Source organism: Vidua macroura, chromosome 6 (assembly GCF_024509145.1).
Source record: "Vidua macroura isolate BioBank_ID:100142 chromosome 6, ASM2450914v1, whole genome shotgun sequence".
Classification (NCBI taxonomy): domain Eukaryota; kingdom Metazoa; phylum Chordata; class Aves; order Passeriformes; family Viduidae; genus Vidua; species Vidua macroura.
In genome coordinates, this window is record NC_071576.1 from 12,383,304 (window position 1) to 12,402,759 (window position 19,456).

The window sequence follows — 19,456 nt, forward strand, 5'->3', positions numbered from 1 at the left end:
TGCGGCGGCCGCGGCTCCCGTAACCCGAGCCGGCGGCGGGCGCGGCGCACCGGGCCCGGCCAGCGCCCAGCCCGGCAGCCAAGGGGCGGCTCAGCGCGGCTCGGCTCGGCTCGGCTCGGCTCCGCCGCCAGCAGCCGATTCTCCTTCCCCGCCGCTCGGCTCGGCTGGGGCAGGGCCGCGCCGCCCTGCCCGGCAGGAGGTGGGACCAAGCCGCGGCGCTGCCGCCCCCCTCCTCCCTCGCTCTCTCGCTCCCTCCCTCCCGAGGGCTGAGCCATTCCGGGAAGGCGCCGGCTCCCCCGCCGCTCCTCGGCAGCGCCGCACCGGCATCGGCCGCCACCGCACCGGGCTCGGCCCCGCGTCGCCCCAGGGCTGCGGACGCGCACCGGCGGAGCGGGGCAGCGGCGGCGGGTGCGCGGTCCCCGCGGCGGGCAGCGGCGGGCGGCGGGCGGGCGGGAGGACAAGTGGACGGAGCGCCCGGGAACGGGGGAGCGGCCGCCGCGTAGTTGTTTTGCCCGGGGTAAGTTGGCCGATCCCTGCGGAGGCTTCGCTTGGAGGGTGCAGCGCTTGGCTCCCGGCTCCCTGTCGCCCCCAGCCTCCGGGGCAGTGGGGGCGCCTTTTTTTATTTCATTCCCCCCCTCCCCCTTTGGTTTGTGTTTTCATTTTATTATTATTATGGGGTCTGTGGGGAAGCAGAATTTCCAGTCCGGCATTGCTCTTCTTTCTTGTCCAACGCTCAACGGAGAACTATAATATTTCTTCCCCGAGATGCTGCAGTGATTTTTAGTTCTAGGAAATCAGGCGAACAAAATCATCCGAATAACCCGAACCATTTGTTACCCTGTGAGAGCGAACGCAGCCCAGGCACAGATGATGGCAAAAAATTCCATGGAAGGGTCTAAAGAAGACCTGAGCAAAATTTCGGAAGAGGAGATGCTGAGATGGAGCAAGGAAGAGCTGGTGAAAAGACTGAGGAAAGTGGAGAATGAAAAGATGAACTTAATGGTGGAACACGGCAACTTGATGAAAGACGTGAACCGGCGGCTCCAGCTCCACCTGCACGAGATCCGCGGGCTGAAGGAGGTGAACCAGAAGTTGCAGGACGACAACCAGGAGCTGCGGGAGCTCTGCTGCTTCTTGGACGACGACCGGCAAAAAGGCAAGAAGCTGTCAAGGGAATGGCAGCGTTTCGGGAGGCACACGGCCAGCGTGATGTGGAAGGAGGTGGGCATGTACCAGCAGAAGCTGAAGGACCTGGAGGCGAGGCAGGAGACCCTCCTGCGGGAGAACGTGGAGCTGAAGGAGATGGTGCTGATGCTGGACGAGGAGCGGAGCGGGGCCGGCTCGCGGAGCTCCATCGACAGTCAGGCCAGCCTGACCAACCTCAACGGCGGCTCGGCCACCAGGGACGTGGGGGACGGGAGCAGCACCTCCAGCACGGGCAGTGCGGGCAGCCCCGACCACCATCACCACCACCTTCACCACCATAAGGCCGGCGACAGCAAGGCCGGGGCCATGCGGAGGTCTATGGATGACCTGTCCGCGCCCCTTCACCACAGGAGCATCCCGAACGGCCTCAATGGTGAGCCCCTGCCCTCCCCTGCCCCGCCCCGCCCCGCTGGCCCCGCGCCACCACCCCCGGCATGTCCGGTCCCCCTTGGCGCTGGGGTGAGGGACTCCGGGGAGGGGGGTCCTGGCCATTCCCAACCCTGTCCATCCATGGTGACCTCTGGCAGAGCAGTCCCGGGAGCCGGGGAGGGGCACCTGTGTGCGGGGTGTGTGTTATCAGTGCGTTAACTGTGTCATCGATGTCCTGGGCTCAGGGTTGGAGTCTCTTTTATCTCCAGCAGGGTTGGTGTTTGGTTTTGTTTGTTTGTTTGGGGTATTCTATTTTGACAAAAATCAGCCCGAGTTTTCAGGGTTAAATAAACACTGATTTCTCCTCTTTCTCTCCCCCTTTAAATATTTTGTTTATGTTTGGCTTGTTTGAGTGCTAGTTTGATAAGATTGATAAAAACGGGATGAGATTTTGGAAGCATCTGATGAAAGTTCAGGTTTGTCCCACAGAGCATCACCTGTTAGCTCCACAAGCTCTCAGGGCAGCCTGGCTATGAAATGCTCAGCAGTTTTGGAGAGGGGCAACTCGGCTTTCCCCTGTCTCCACTTCAGAAAGAGGAGAGAAGAGATTGTTTGTAGAGAAGAGATTGCTCTCGAAGGGACGCTGTACTCAGGATTTTGTTCAGGCTAGTCATTGAAGTTAGAAACAAGCTCCACAACGAAATCGTGCCAAGCCTCCTCTGGCAGTTCATATTCGAGCAAAGTTTCTCCTGTTGTCTAATAGTGATCAGGCATTAACATAATATTGGAATATCTTTAAAATGGAGATTAAAAAAAAATCTTTTAAAACCAACAAGACCAAATACATGACTTTTAGAACGTGTGGTCAAGAGGATTCAGTAGGAATCAAACCAGGCAGCAATCTAAAAACTTCTTATATATAAAACTACTTTTAATGTTCTTAATCCTCTTTTCCCACCAGAGAGGGCTATTTTCTTTGTGGGGTGTCCTTTTCCCACCTCTAAGCACCCAGAGGGGGATGGAGCCCCAGAGGTTGGTTCTGATTGATGTCAGCAATGGATGTGCTTACCAGATAGCCATGCTTTCAGCTCCCAGAGCTTTTTTTTTTTTTTTTTTTTTTTTTTTTTGTTTTTTTTTGTTTTTTTTTTTTTTTTTTGTTTTTTTTTTTTTTTTTTTTTGTGATTTGTGGCAAGTCTTTATGTCCCAAGAGACCTGAGGGCATGGAGGATTGATCATCTCGTTTCACAAGTGTTCATCCATGAATGTGCTGTTTGCAGTCCTGTTGCCTCAGTGTGTGTCTCAACTCACGCTGGAGATGTTCTGGCCACCTTGCCCAGTAGTCAGGGATTGTTGGTTTCAATCAGGGTAGTCAGGGATTGTTGGTTTCAAGGGTGATCCAGTCACCAGATGGTGCATATTACAGCAAACATCTTTAAATTTTTGGTGTGGAATTTTTTAATCTCTCTCTCATAGAGCTGTGTAAATCAGAAGTATGTGGTTTGTAAATCTGCAGATAGCTTCTGCTCTTGACGTGACTTGAGTTTATTTTCATAAAGCATTGCTTCTCCACGGAGGCTTGAAGAGCACATGACAGGTATTGAACGTGCTGTTACTGTTATGGAAGAGAAGGGCTTCACAGTTCTGGTTTGTGAACCTTAGACCGTGTCCCTTTTAGGTATTGGTAGCTGAACGGGACAAAGCTAGTTGAATTAATCTGTTAACTCAGGGCTCTTGAGTATACAAAACATAACCAATACCTTAGAACTGCCCCTTCAGTCCGGGGTGAAGACACAGTGGGATGCTTCACCTGGGATTCAAAGTCCCCCCTGTCAGCACAAAGAGGGAAGCCTCTGCTTTCAGAGCTCGGTCCTCATCGCCCTCCTCAAGCGCTGTGCGTGGGACTGCCCAGCAGCATCTTTTGGAGGGGACTGAGAACCGAATCTCATGTCCTACCGTAGGGTAAGTAGGAAAGGGAGGGTGACCATCTGTGCACACGTGCTTCCATGCGTGCCTTTGCACACCCCTTCTCATTTCCTCTGTCGGAAGGATGGCTATGGGCCGTTTCAGACGTGACCTTTAGGTTTTAGTGACTTCTGTTTCTGGGGTGCCTGTGGAAGGTGGTCTCTTTGGAAAGAATTGAAGCTCTTTCCTGTGAACCAGTGCGACTTCATTTCTGAGGGTGCAACGGAGATGATCAGCACTTTTAAAGCTAATAATCCTTGTAAAGATGTAGACAAGCCTGATCTCTCCACTTAGGTAGTGAAGCCGTAAAATGACTTGAATAGTTGTCATTCTCAGATAGCATCGGTATTCAGCAAGGCCATTTCCCTGACTGTGCCTTTGGAAATGCCTCTCAATACATATGCAAATGCAGGGCTTATCAGGCCCCTTTTTTGACTGACAGCAAGAAATCTGGGAGGGGTGTTTGCCTGGGACCAAGCAACAATTCTGTTAAGCCTGTGACGGTGTAGAGGAGCAGGGCAGGAGCAGGTGAACATGAAAAAGTGAGTCAGGTGGGTGGTGGAGCTGTCACTGAGCAGCCCCGCAGTGAGCATCCTGCCGTGTCTCCTGCTCCTGTCCCTGCCTTCCGTGTGTGCAGCCGAGATCTCAGCCTTTTGTACTGTCTTCTTGGTGATTTTTATTTTCCTCAGGAATAAAACAGAAGGAAGGCAGAGGAAAAAGAGTGTGTGGCCTTTCATTTTTTTGTTGTAAGCTTGAGTCTCGTTTGCTGTTGTCTCATGTCTTTAAAGTGCTGGAGAACTAACCAGAGGGTGAAACAGGGACTGCCCGGCCAGCTCAGCTGAAACTGAAATGAACAGCCCTGTGTGCTTTCTTAGGGAGAGGAGGTGGCTGAAAGGGATGCAGTGCAGAATTTAGCATCTGTAGTAAGCACTCAGCAGAAGCTTTGGACACCTGGTGGGAGCAAGGTTGTTACTTCTGAGCTGCTTGCTAGAGTATTTTTGCTTATGGAAAAACTGGAAAATCCTGAAATTGGGAGCTGGAAAATGCAGATCTCTACTGCCCCTGCTAATGGTATCTATTGAGCTTCACTTGTTAAGTGCTTTTCTAAAGGAGTCAGGAGTATGGTAGCTGTTAAAACACTTGAAGGAAGGTAGTGTGCAAAGGTGGGTTAAATGTTTCTCATTTTCTGTTCAGCAGTCCTTGGAAGTGAGTTGTTGAACCAGGGCTTGATTTATTGGCCCCAGTGACCCACCCCAGTGTGAGGTGATGAACTCTAGATTTGTAAGGTGAATTCAGAATAAATGGCATAAGTGTAAAAAACGACTCCAACCCAACCGGTGGTCCACCTTTTCTTTAGTTTTCTGAAGTCTATTTACTTCTGCAAGTTGTCTTTCAGAAGCTGATGATTAATTATTCGCTCATGGAAGATAAGATAATAATTATAACATAGTGTGGAAATGGCTAATACTAGATGACATGTAATCCTTCTTGTTCTCAAAGTGAGAGGTATGGCCAATCTCTGTGTGCACAGGGACCTGGGCTGTGAGCATCTCCAAATTGTCTGATGGAAACTGGCCAGTTACCTCTGTAATGACATGTCACAGTTCAAAACCTACCCGGATGTAGGACAGAAATTGAGGCACAGTCACTATGTGAGTGCTTTGGCTTTCCTTTTTATGCATCGATCTCTGTGTGCACACACAATCTTTCTGTCCATCCAGCTTTAGACAGCTCTGTTGAAGCAGCTGCTTGGCTCCTGAGGGAATTAGGTTTGAAAAAGAGAATTAAAAAAAAAAAAAAGGCACATTTAGTGGTATTGATATTAACATGACCTGGGGGAAGAAAAAACCCTCAGGTTTATTCCCACAGGATATATCCCTGGACTGTGAGGTATGTGGGGGCATTGGGAGGAGTGACTCAAAGTTCCCTGAGGCCAGGGCAAGGGCTTCCACCGGTTTTAGCCTTATCTAGATCTCACTGGGATAACTGTTCATCCATCTTCGAGCCCGGAGGCATACAGACTCAACTGGTGATGTGTCCTGGACAAAATCCTGTGCATACAGGCAAAGCATTCAGGCTTTAGTTTTATTTCACACCCATCAACTGAAGTTGTCATTAGAACTTCACCTTCCACTGAAACTGTTTGCTCTAGGTTCCCAAAATGGACTGGGTGGTTTCCAGCATCTCTGACTTTATTCCAGTTGGGTGAAATGTTAATTCTGATGTTTTGTTTTTATAAATGATTGAAAATATCAACAATTAAAAAGTGGTCAGGAAGGCCCAGAAAAAAGCTGTGGGTACAGCAGAGAGCCTTTAGTAGCAGAGATATTAATCTGTGGCCTCTTGTTGCTGTCTTCTCCAGTGAAAGAAGAATGGTCTCTGGGTGAGGGGGTGGGAAGATCTCTAGTTCTATTGATTCCCACTTGTAGATGTCCACATATTTACCTGGAGGGTACAATATATTGCAGTTAAAATGGTGGCAGAGAGAAATGGCTGTTCTCTGTGGGTTGGTATTGATTGGTAATGCAGCTACCCTGTGCTTACTTCTTTTCTTCGCGTACCCTTAAGGCCAAAATACTTTGGTTTATTAGTGTTTTAATAATCAATATACTTATTATTTATGATGGCATATTTATGAGGCCTTTGAGATGATAATATGTAGGGGCAGAAGCAAAATATGAGGTTCATACTATTTAATTTGAGATTATCTCCAGTAAAGGCTTTAACATCTGTATTCCCTTGGACATCCTTTATTGGCCATGTGGAGAAAGGCACTTTAGTGTGATGATTTATGTGAACTATGCATCAAAGAGAGCAGAATTGTATGCTGGTTGTGCTCTTTCTCTCTGCTGATGAGGAGCAAGCGTGGTCAGCTCATTCACATGCAACCATCTAAAGCCAGATGAGATCAGCCCTGTTCCAGGTCCTGTGATGACCATTGTCCACTTTTGCAGTGCACCTGTCCTAGCTCTGGTGAAAGAGAGGAAATTGCCTTTCTCAGCAACCTTCAGATGTCACCCCCTTATAATCCCACACTGCATGGGCAGCCCAGGTCAGAAAAAGTCCCGTTCTCTGTGCTGGGGACCTCTCAGAGCTCAGTGGCTCCTGCCAAGCTTAAGTGGTTACTTGACCAATTATTTTCTTTCTTATATCAAGAGCACTTTTCATCCTTTGGAAACGGCTTTAATGTTGTTTTTTTAATACTGCTGTTTTAAATGTGTTGGTATTTTTGGTGCTGTAGGCTGTTACATACAGACTCCTTGTGATTAAGACAGGAAATCTGCTCTGGGGTGGTACACTAGATAGATGTAAGACCTCTGGAGAAACACCTGTTTCCATCTCTGCTGTAAGTTCAATGTGTTCTGCTAGTTGGCTTATGAATGCTGAGGTCTCAGGTAGGAAGGGTACAGCTTGAGTTTCTTGTAGCCAGTAGTCATTGGCCACTCATTCAAAGGACTTCCATGGAGTGCTTCATTTGAGGCATCTTTGTCATTGTCCACTCCTGCCTTCTTGCTGGGGCACTGCCTGTGTGCCAGCCTGCTTGGTTCCCAAACTTCAGGGTAGCTGGTGTCCCTGAAAACAAGGCTCAGGATGCTTAAATTAAAATTAGGCCATATCTGGAAATATATTCTCCATGGTAATGTGTTCTAATTTTGTTTTCCTCTTGCGTATTATATAGAGATATCTTATTCTCAGCTGTCCTGTTGAAGGAAAAAAACTTGTATTGATTAAAAGACAATTTTCTATGGGCCTTTGATGGAATTATCCACTTACTCTCATTGAAAGCAATCAGAATAAGGGAAGTAGCCTGTGTTGGTTACATGTAAATGATTTGGTCCTCTGGAGACATTTCATCAAATAAAGCTGAGGATCAAATTAAATGGTGATCTAATGAAGTGGCAGGCATGGGAGCCCAAAATGCAGCCCTGGCGGGTGTTACACCTGATGTGTGTGTGGAGATGAGAGGCATGAATACCAACACTGACAGAAGCATTGCATCTGAAAGCTGAAGGGTTAACACTTTGTGGGGACAACGGTGCCTGCATCCTTGCGACCTTGGGGATGCTGGAGGCCTGCCCTGGGAGGCATTGGGCTTTTTATCTGCCCCACAGCATGGCTGTGGTCTTGCTTGCATCTCACACAGACATTTCCATGGCAGGGTCTACTGACATTGTCACTCCAGACTGCCCTTGCAGCATCCTTCTGTACTGGGGCTGCCCTTTGGAGATGCTCTGGGAACAGAAAAATGGACAACAGCTGATGGTAGGTGAGATGGGTTGAGGTGCTTAAACTGGCAAAAACATCTGGTATACATCAGGTGTGGAGTGAGGCTAATGAGAAACATCTAAGCCCATTTAAAATTCAGCTAAAATGCTTGAACCCAGAAGGCTGATATTCTTTCCACATACACATGCAGGCCTTAATGCATCCCATTGCAAAACACACAGCACTGCTCGCCTGGAACAGGGAAGGTTTGGGGGTTGCGCATCCAGTTTTCCTGCGAATTAGCTGCAACTGACTGGGTTTGCTTCTGCATTCTGTATTTTTAACCTGACTTTTTGTCTGCCAGCCAGAATTCATCCTGCCCTGTCGCCAAATGTCATCATCCCCTTGTGGTTAACTTGCTGCAATTCATGAAACACTTGGCTGCCATAAATAGTTATGTGCAGAGGTTCCTCTGCACGCGGAGCGGGCAGAGAGGCGCAGGCAGCGCTGCTAGGCACTCGCACACGAACATGTCCACCAAGAGAAAGTTGACCCACTTCTGCAAATAGATAACTCCTGGCAGAAAAAGTAACACTGTCTCAGAGAATCTATCTTCCCCTTGCCTACTGAATTGTGAAGCAAAAAGCAAGCCAGCTCCATCTTCTGAATTAGCAGTGATGTGAGCAGAGTACTCCCCATTGAAACCAGGGTGCGTAAATCGGCCCTTGATCTGAGGAGGGCTTAAAATGGCCACAATTTGGTCGTGATTTTTTTTTTTTTTCCAGTATAATGAAAGCTTTTGTTAGTGAAGGAGGTACATGGGGTTCAGGACTTAGCTGCTCTTAGGCATTAGGAAACATTTATCACCATGGCAATTGAACGCTGCTGGGCAGGTTATTTTGAACACTTTTCTAGTGACTCATGTCTGGGTCAAAACCATTTATGCCAGGTTACTTTAGCCCCTGTACATACAGGTATATCTAGTCTTCCTTCCCTTAAATTGTTTCTTACCTTGCTATTTTGCTTCTCTCAGGGAACTCATTGCTTGTTCTGACTTATGTTTATGTCTCCAAGGTGGTGGTGCCAAGTGTTCACCTTGCTCAGAGCCTCTTCTGTAAAGGGTCTTTGTGACCTAAAGTCCTTGTGAAGTAGATTACAGCTTAGTTTTGACTGGCTTTGAGACTTCATGGATCTTGCAGTGAGATTGAAGCAATCCTAAATCTGATGTGAGTTATCTCATTGTCTGCTCGGGCTCTGCTAAGGGCTTGTAGGATGGGATGTCTCCTGTTTGCCTGGGGTGGCTGTGGTGGGAGGGCTGTCTGCAGCAGAGGGAGCACCGTCGGTGAGTGTCAGGCTTATGGCATCAGGGCTTTGGCCAGCTGTACACTGCAGTCGCAGGGTGACACGCTAGCTGTCTTCTGTGGTTGTGTCAACGCTGGCTTGCTGGCAGAATTAGTTCAATCAAAGCTGGAGTGCTCTGAAAAGCCCTTCAGACTTTGCTCCATCCCTGAGCTCTGTGCAGTGATACTTAGGACTGCATGCTGCTGCCTTTCCCCCCATTTCATCCCAAACTCCTCTGCTGCTGGGGTTTCATTCATGTACAAGAAGGTCAGCTGCATTTGAATGTCTGTGCGAGATGAAAGATGAGGTGTGTGGAGCAAATGGATGGAGTAGGGCTCAGCCTGGGAAGCAAGAGGAGATACTTAGCTGCTCTTTCAAGCCATCTCCAGGACAGTAAGATCAAACCATCTCCAGGGGTGCCTGTGCCTGGGGGTTTGACAGCTCTGTCTGACCCGTCCCTGCATTCCCAGGACAATGAGAGTCCCCCGCGTGTCCTGCGGGGAAGGCTGCAGAGCAGCTGCCTCTCTGTCCTTGTGCTGTAGAAGATCCATGAAGAGGAAAGAAGCAGGCAAAAGGCCTACTTAAAGTAGAACAGCAAAACCAAACCATTGTTTTAGAAAAGGAGAAAAAAGACAGCATTTCCAGTCCCCAAAGTGTAATATTTCTATGGAAATAGCAGGAAGAGGCTTGCTGTCAGTCTCTGATCTAGTGGGACTGACTAGATTTTGTTTGTTCTTCCCCACATCTTCCATCATCTCTGGATCATCTGAAGACAGCTTGCTGTGCATCACAAATGCACGATTCCTGGTTTCCGACTTTTGATTGAGTGCTAAGCAGTCTCTGGAGGACTGGCATCTATCTTTCATCTGCAGTTTTTTACTTGCTAAGGTACATTTCTCTCACTCTATGACACTTATTGATAATGCCTTGTCCTTTAAATGCCACTTCTGTTACACTCTGCTCCTGGCTGTGACTTTGTATGAGGCCATGGACTGTTCAGTGCTGTGGTACATCTCAGTGGCCAGTAAAGTTACTGTGGGACACTGTTGGACTTGAATGAAATTGAGACTTGGACTCTTTACACTGGCTTTAGTTTGTTTTTTTGTTTTTTTTTTTTTTCAAAGGAAATCCAGAGTGTCTTTAATCTCCAAGAAGGAAAGTAATCTGTTTTATTTAGGCAATGTTCTGCTTGATTTTTGTGTTGCCAGAGGACTACTGCTGGTTATATACATGCAGGAATTTACCATTTCCATGTTGATGTTTTCACTGTTCCCCCCCCCCACCTTTTTTCTTTTTAATAGGATCTAATAGAATAGGTTCCAGGACAATCTACATAAAAGTCTACTGTTTTATGCCAGAATAACATCATCAGATGCTAACAGAGCATCAGTAATTAAAAATAACTAATTTTGGTTGATGTTGAATCTTTTCCAGCTCATAACAAAGGTGTTAAGAAAATCTTATTTTAATGTACAATCTTAAAGGGCTATTGTGATACACAGTATTCTTTTGTCTTCTTGGTTTCCTTTTCTTATCTCCCTTACTGGGATTTGCAGTCTCATATTTATCTATTTCCCAGCAGCTGAATATAACTTTGATCTATGCTTTGGATCTACGGAGCTTTTAATCCCTTTCCACTGAGTTAAAAGCTTGTTTGCTGTTGAATGTGATACATAGTTACAGGTTATATGATCTTCAGCAGCGGTTCATGCATTGCACAGGGATGGCACATTGTGAAAAACTGATAAAATGTTCCCTTGTTCATTTTCGTGATTGCAGCTGAAACCCAGCGTGGGATTGAGTCAATCATTCACTCCTGGTCAAACTGCTGATACAACTGTCCTTTGCTGTTACAAATACCTCGACACTTGCTTGCTTTATTTCAGTTATTCATTCATTTCTCTGTGATTCTTATTTTTGAGGCTACAAACCAGCTGAGTATTTCAGTCAGTGCAGCAGCCTTTCCATATTTCAGTTCTGCTAACATTTAGAGGGTTTTCCTTTTCCATCCTTTTAACACCTTGTAAAAATAGGAATCCATTTTTAAAGCCTATGTGTTTATTCCTCTTTGATGTCTTGAAGCATGATAATACATGCCTTGCTTGTGGAGATCTTCTCTTCTGGAGTGGCTGCAGCTTCCACTTCAGGAGCAATAATGGTTTCTGCGGCTCTGTCCTCCAGGCCATGTGGATGTAGCTGCATGTGTGTGACTGTGTTCAACCATCTTCTGAAAGTTGTTCTTTTTGAGTTTTGGTGCCGCTGATTGCTTACTGCATTCTGAGCAATTTAGCTGAAAGTCTCTCCCATGCTTGTCTCCTGACCTCTTGTAACAAAATGCAGTCCTCTTTTTATGACATCAGTTAAGACTGTATTGTTTTAGATGTAAGCTTTAAAATAACAAAAGGATGGATGGTTCTGCAAGTTAGAGCACTGAACTGGGACTCAGATTTGGAGTGCTGTCTCATTGTCACATGGCTTTCTGGTGTAGTCTTTTAGCTAACTTATGTGATTTGCGGTTCTCCTTTTATACAACCAGGATAATATATTTCCTTTGTCTTGTCCAAGTTTATTGTGGTGCTCAACAGAATTAGACCCTTACCTCAAACGGGGCCTCTGACCATTGCTATGATACCAGTGATAACAAATAGGTTTTGAGTTATACTGAACTAGCAAGGAAGGAGACATCTTTAGAGTAACTCCACACATTTCTAATTCCCAGTTTTGAAGCTGCTTCAAATCCTGTTTCAGTTTTACTGGGATAAAAGCACTTCACATGTTGTGTTGCTTCCCTCTGTACTGTATATACTTCTTGGAACCACAGGATGATGAAGTGTGATCAGTCTCTCGCCACTATAAAAAAACAGAAACTTGTCAAATAATAATTTTCTCAAATGAGAAGATGAGCAAAATTAGATAAAAAGTAGGATTTGCCTCTCCACAAGCACAGATAAGTGCAGAAAGATGCTGCTGCTGTTGTCACAGCGACAGGTTACCTTGATACCTTTCAGAGAGTGGACACAGCATTTGTTGTTATTTCAGCTCATCCCATCTATGTTGCCCAGTTGAATGTCATGTTATATATGTGTATTTAAAATGTTTATCTGTCAGCCTGGTACAGTTTTGACTGAGGTGAAGAATCACAGCTGTGAAGCAGAAGTGTCCTGCTTGTCGTGTTGCTCCCCATGTCACTGCAAAGCAGTGGTGTCTTTGCTGTAATTGCTGAAGGCACTCTTCCTCTTTCCAGTTAAATTCTTACCTGATCTCTTGATTGCTTTATTTCTGATGCTGGTAATTTGGTAACTCCTAATGAGTCCTGACTGAAAAGTCATCAAAGTAATTCTTGGGTGTGAACTCAGAGTTTCTTAACCACATGGGCTTTTATTTCCATTTGCGTGGTGGAATTGGGAGGGAGGATCTATTTGTCAGCGTATCACTGACGTGTTAGCAGGGTGACAAGACCACAGTAACTCTTCCTAGGCAATTATGTATGAAAGGTTGTCAGTATGAGTAGTATGGGAAGTTAAAAGCTTTAATTTTCATTTAGAATTGAAGCCCTAATTACTTTTCACTCCCACAGCTCATAAAGACCATGCTTCAGCTTCTAGTTGACCAAGAAAAAAAGGGGAGGGGACATCCTTTATTTCAGACTTTTTTTTTGCAAAATTTTCATGAAAAACCAGTTTTATGAGTCACTGTTCTTTGTATAAAAGATGATTACTGGGGTATGAACCTCAGAAAAGTGACATTTTATGACTTTGCCACTAGCCACACAATTTTGCTTTCTCTCTTTTCAATTAGTTAAGTTAAACAATATCTCAGTTTGAAAGGACTAATTTTATTCCTGTTTGTTGTTTGCCTTATACACTAATTATTTTCTCTATGTAAAGCTAAACAGCAGAGAGGGGAAGAGAAAGGATCATCCCAAATGAATGCTCTCTAATTTTCAAAATGATGGGTGTAGATCCTCCGGGGTTAAGTGAAGTGTTGTATTCAGTCACATCCCTCACTTGCAGTGTAGTAAGGAAGAGAAACTGGATCACGCAAATCCTTTTGTGAGCCCCAGGAGCATAATTAACTTCTTCTGGAAATTTGTTCTTTAAAAACACAGCCCTCTAAACATCAATGTTTTTTAATCTGTGCTTAAAAGTAAAGCTATGTTTTTATCCACTTCTGTGTGTTTTGTTATTGTATTTTTTTGGGTTTTTTTCCCCAAGAAATAAGGGAGCGTTCTGTAGCATCTGCTGCCTAACGCAAGTGAGAGCCGAGGGCAGGAGTGTTGGTAAAGGTGGCATGTGCAGGACACAGTCCTGCTTTGGCTCTGTAGCAGCAGGTCCAGAGCTCTCATGGTGGCAAGTGATCCATAGCACGTTTGTCTTTGTGGGTCCACCAGGGATATTGAGGGGCATCTTCTGTTCAAAGCACAGGTGCTCAGCATTTTTGGAGTATTAAGTATTGTGAGAGTAATGCAGGCTTCATTCTTGGAAGTGGCTGAGGTGACTAGTTAATTTTCTTGGCCATGGGATTGTGTTCTTGAGAAAACATCACTCCAGAGCTGTAAATGCCCTCTGTCCATAGCAGCATAGGTCAAACAAGTTTTCTGATCCCACAGCTGTGGGGACAAGTTTGCTCAGAGACCTGCAAGATGAGGAATGCAGCTGATTCAGCAGCTGATGCAGTTGTTGGAAAGGCCTCTATTTCTTCTTTCTTCTTGTTACAGCATCCAGGCCAGATTGGACAGAGAAGATTTTCAATGGAAGATCGCTCTCCTGTGCTTCATTCTGCCTTATTTTGATAAAAATTATGGGACTGTCCTTTTAAAATTTTTCTTCTATTTGGCAGTGTAAAGTGAAGGAAAGACAATATTTTTGGGACAGCCTTGGAACTGCCCCTGTAAAAAGAATGCTGTATAAAGAGTAGAACCTCCTGACTCTGTTATGTTCAAGGTTGGCCATATTTGAATTTGGTCTTCTTTTTTTTTTACAGGAAAGATTTAATGTGTGAATTTAAACCAAAACTGTGTCATGCACAAAGGGACAGGTTTCTTCTGTTGAAAACATCTGTAGAGCTGGAGGCAAGAGCTGGGCTGCATGGAGTATGTGTCCTGGCATGGGAAGCCATGGAGGTGCTGACTTCCTGGAGCTGCTGTGGCAGGGTAGGGAGCAAGAGGGCACTTGGGGGCAGAACTTCCATCAAGCTCAGATGAAGCTCTAATGCAGCCCTTGTGCTGCGCTTGGGGAAGAAGATGTTCTCAGTGTGTGAGGAGTGGGCAGCAAAAACTGCCTGCCTAGCTCAAGATGGGTTGGAGACCACCACAAAGGGATGTGGAAGCAGCTGAATGAGGGGATGGAGTAAATCACTGCAAAGATGTGGTTTGGGAGCTAGCTGTTATTTTTAACAGCTGATTTTGTTGAACTGGATTGAACTCCCTCCAGCTCAGCATTGATGATGGTGCCTGGAGCTATAAAGATTGTATTTTGATCAGCAAGTCAAAAGCAAGCGTACCACTAGTTATGAATACATTTTCAGAATTACAAGCAAAGGAGATCTCAGAATAATAATGGGCAGATAAAGTTGCCTGAAGGAACCAGTTTCCTTGATAAATGCTGGAAGAGGTGTGGACCTGAACTTTGCACTCCTTCCCATATCAGCTTTTTAAAAATGTGCCAACAGATCTAGAATCTGAGTTTTGAACCTGTTAAAATCCTGAGTAGACATAATGCTATATGGCAGGAAAACCAATAATGGTGAGGTTTTGAAAATACAAATGGTTCAGTTGTAGATGTGTGATGTGGGTTAAAAAAGGGCATGTGTGTCCTGTGCTGTATATCGTTGACCCAGTTGGTTATTCAGTGATGAATTCTGATCTGGATGTTTCGAATGACAGATCTGGGTTCTGAAGTGCTGATGATTAGATTAAGACAGTGTAGTAAACCTTAATGGTGCATGAAGAGCTACTGCTGGATTTGCAGTAATACGTACTTTTCTGCCTTAGAACAGCATGAATAATACTTTATGGTTGTATAACTCCTTCCAGACTAGGAGTCTAGGAGTGCTTTGTAAACGCTAATGAGTTTGGCCTCATAGCATATTTATAAGCCTGAGAAGAAGCATTATTATTCCCCTTCTTTACAGTTTGGATGTTGACCAGCCTAAGTAGGCAAAGAGCAGGCAGCAGAGCTTTCATCTGACCCTCAGTCCTGGGCCTTATCTGCAGGACTCGGTAGGCTTCCTAAGTGTGTGAGGCATGCTTAGAAATTTACTGCAGATTCACTCCAGAAAAATGCTTGGTTTTTTTTAATACAAACCTCTGAGTGGCCTTTGTAAAGCGTAAAGCATTGTAATTATTTGATGATAATTTCGTGCTTGCCATTTTGTTCTACAGCAGCAGAGATTGAAATTAATCCTCTGCTGGAATGAAATCAGATTAGGCATTATGAATATTGTTTCCTTGCCCAGAACAAAGAGACTTAGTTAATGTGAATGCAAACTTCTGTTATCTTTACGTGGGAGTTGCAGGTGGGTAAGGAATGTGAGGTCAGAAGGATTGGGAGCAGATAATTGCCGATGTCAAAGGGCAGTGAGAGTGATGCCTGTGAAAAAGGCCTTGCAAAGTAGGTGGGATCACACACTGCAGTGGGCACACACAGATTTTTCCTTAGCAGCTTTCTCAGACATTCATCCCAGAATGTCTGCATTATTTCTACAGATTTATGTAGTAGGATATTCTGCAACATGAGCACCGTGTGGATTGTAGATAAATTTTGTAAATATTTTGTGTGTAAATTTGGTGACACATGCTGTAAAAGACAGTTCTGGAAGGATAAGTCCCTCTTTAGCTGTAGGATAAGCATATGCAAGCAGACATTTCACATAGTGCTTTCACATCCCTAACCTGAAAAACTGCTTTCAAATCTCACTGCTTTTTCTTGGACTGGAGACCAGTGAAGATCCCAGCAAAGAGTCTGTAAAGTCCTAGATGTGGAGGTGGTGATCTTCATGATGTGGTTGTTAGAATTAACAGCATTTCTGGTCTGATGGAATCATAGAATAGTCTGGGTTGGAAGGGACCTTTAGAGACTGTCCAATCCAACCCGTCTGCAATGAGCAGGGACAACTTCAACTTGATCAGGTTTCTCAAAGCTCCATCCAAACTAACCTTGAGTGTTTCTAGGGATGGGCATCCACCACCTCTCTGGGCAAGCTGTGCCAGTGTTTTACCACCCTCATTGTAAAAAACATCTTTCTTAGATTTAATCTAAATCTACCCTCTTTTAGTTTATAACCATTACCATTATCCTTGTTGTATCCAAAAAGGCCCTAATAAAGATTTTGTCCCCCTCTATCTTATAACCTCCCTTTAAGCACTAAAGGCAGCACTGAGGTCTCCCAGGAGCCTTTTCTTCTCCAGGCTAAACAAACCCAACTCTCAGCTTTTCCTCTTGGAGAGCTGTTTCAGCCCTCTGATCATTCCTGTGTCTCTCTGCTGGACCTGCTCCAGCCATGGAGAAACAGGTCCACATCCTTCTTTTGTGAAACCGTGTTTAATGTGTTGCTGCACTTCAGACCTGTGTATCGCTGGATCAAGTGCCATTAAAGCCTTTGCCTCTTCCTTATGACTGGACTGTGATTTCTGTCTGATTCTGGTATATTAAATGCTATATTGGCATGTGACATTTTCCTTATCTGTCTACTTCTGGAATGAAGCTTAGCCTTAGCTCTTCAGCACAGAACAAAAGCTTTCCTGAAACTGTTTGCACATGGCTACAAATAGAAACCTCAGGTGATTAGCAAGAGGTTTTGGCAAGTCATGCAGATACAGGGGCTATTGCAGTGTGTGATGTGGCATCCTTGCAGAGCTGGGGGCAGGAGCATCCTGTAGGGAGGCTCTAGTTGACTGTGCAGTGCTTAATCTTTCTAATACATCCCATAATGTGTAGGAGAAGATCTAGATAATGCAAGAAAACAGTTATTTATCTGGGATTAACCTACATGAAACATTTACATTGAGCAGAAACTAGGCCAGAATACCACTCAGTCTGATGAGGAGTAGCTGGGGGACCTGGGGAAGAGGAGGCTCAGGGAGGACCTTATTGCTCTTTACAGCTGCCTGAAAGGAGGTTGGAACCAGGTGGAGGCTGGTCACTTCTCCCAGATAACAAGCAATAGGAAAAGAGGAAATTAGCTCAAGTTGTACCAGGAGATTGAGTTTGATATTAGGACAAATTTCTTCAGCAAAAGTTTGTCAGGCATTGGAACAGGCTGCCCAGGGAAGTGGTGGAGGCAGCATCCTTGGAGGAATTTAAAAGTTTTGCAGATGTGGCACTGTGGGACATGGTTTTGTGATGGACTTGGCAGTACTGGGTTAATGGTTGGACTCGATGGTATTCAAGGATCTTTTCCAATTAAAATGATTTAATAATTCCATGATCCTATGAATTGCAGTATGGTACATCTTCTAAAATCAAATGAGCCTTTGTGGTTCTTTCAGTGAGTGGACATTAACTCTGGATTTTGTCTTAGTACCTCTTTTTTTGGTTTGTACCACTTGACTTAGTACTTGAGCTTAGTATTACAGTCTATGTGTATTGATGTTCTTGTATTAAAAAAAAAAAAAAAAGAAAAAAAAATCGACTTTAGCCTCCCAAGCACCCAAACAAACACACTAAATAAGTAGAGCACAATTAATATAATCTTTTTAACAAGCAGGTTGGCTGGTTATCAGTACTCCTTATGAAGAATAGTCTGCCTGTTTTTCCAAACTCCTGCTCTGTTAGTGGTGCACAAGGCATTCTCCTGAAGATTTATTATGGTAGGAGCTACAGAGTCATCCTTGGTAAATAGATTTATACATGTGACACTCTACTGAATGGGAGATTTATACTTGGCTATTCCATTGCTGCTCATTACCATATGATGTTTCATTGAATGCAATTACACGTCTGCCTCTACTCTTTAAAGTCCAGAAAGGTTTCACAATTTTACTATCTTCCTCTGCTCAGCAGAGCCTCACAAAGAGGCACTTTCCCATGTGATGGGTGAGGTTTGAGGGTGGCTTTGTCTCTGGTAGGCCTGGGTATGTGAGGGAAGGTGGTTGTTAGCAAGACTCATGGAGCTGTTGTGCTGAAGGTGTTTGAGAAGTTTTGCTCAACTTTGCCTGAACTCTTACAGATTTGCACTGCAGAGCTGTCCTGGTGTTATATGTTGTTAATTGTGAAGACCCTTGTAACTCCTACAGGTTTTAAAGAGGCATAGGTCTTTCCTCTTGATGAATTTAGTGTAGCATATTCATTATACCAGCTCAAGATCACAATATTTTCTCTGACCCTAGAAGGATGATTTAGATTTTTTTTAGCTGATATTTTTCACCTCATTTCTTTGGCCCATATTTTACTGTTTACTGTCATATCTGCTACATTTTTAATCATAAAACATGAAAATAAAATAATTTTCTTCCTGCTTTGGAAATCAAAGCTATGTAAAATCTTTTCAAAACTGCCCTTAAAGCAATGAGGTCTGCTAGGTATTTTATTTAGTGCAGATATTTTGTGAGACACCTGGACTACACTGAGATATGTGGCAAAACTTTCCTTGGCTTTAAAAGCACTGGGACTTCTTATTTTCTGTTTGCCTGTAACTTTTCATTCCTGGCTATTGCATATTACATCTTTAATGATTTCTCTTCAACGTGGCTTTTAGAAACCATGACCTTTTTTGTCCATGGTCAAGCCCTGTGTTGCTGCACCCCTGTGCTCTGAGACCTCATTCATAAACATCTCTCCAAGCAGGGCTCTTTATCCCGTGTCCAGGGATGCGAGAGAATCCCGAACAATAGCGAGGCTGAGACAAAAGCCGGCATTGTGGAGAGGGCGCCAGGGCGGGAGGGCTGAGGGGCCCGGGAGCCTCTCCGGGCTGGGACCATTGTGCCCCTAATTGGATTGCTGCTGGTGCTGGCCGGTCCGAGGGAGCAGGACCCACCGGGACCCGCTGCATTAAACCTGGCAGCGATTGGAGGAGGCAGATGACCTTTAAAGTCCGTGTTGTTGAGCGAGACCTAATAGGGTACAAATGCACCAGGTTGCAACTTTATTAGTGATTAGACCCAGAGATAAGCCTCAGCACGTTGCCTAATCTGCAGAGTCTAATTCCAGGCATTGAAGGCGGGGATGCTGATGCAGCCTGAGCGCCTGCTCAGGCCGGGTGAGCTGCAGCGACTGCAGACAGCATGAGAGGGAGTTTCTGAGTGACCTGGGTCTGGGGCAGGTTCTGATCAGCCCCTGCTGAGAGGGAGTTTCTGAGTGACCTGGGTCTGGGGCAGGTTCTGATCAGCCCCTGCTGAGAGGGAGTTTCTGAGTGACCTGGGTCTGGGGCAGGT

At 45.1% G+C, this 19,456-nt stretch overlaps 1 protein-coding gene across 2 annotated transcripts in view; it reads left to right on the forward strand.

The window, feature by feature from the left end:
• The first annotated feature begins 546 nt into the window (after positions 1-546).
• Positions 547-19,456, forward strand: part of CCDC85C (coiled-coil domain containing 85C) — a 110,789-nt gene continuing 91,879 nt past the window's right edge. For both annotated transcript variants that reach the window (XM_053979592.1, XM_053979593.1), the window contains exon 1: positions 547-1,579. In XM_053979592.1, coding sequence (XP_053835567.1) covers positions 868-1,579 — 712 coding nt within the window. In that variant the 5' untranslated portion in view covers positions 547-867. The remainder of the gene's footprint in view (positions 1,580-19,456) is intronic.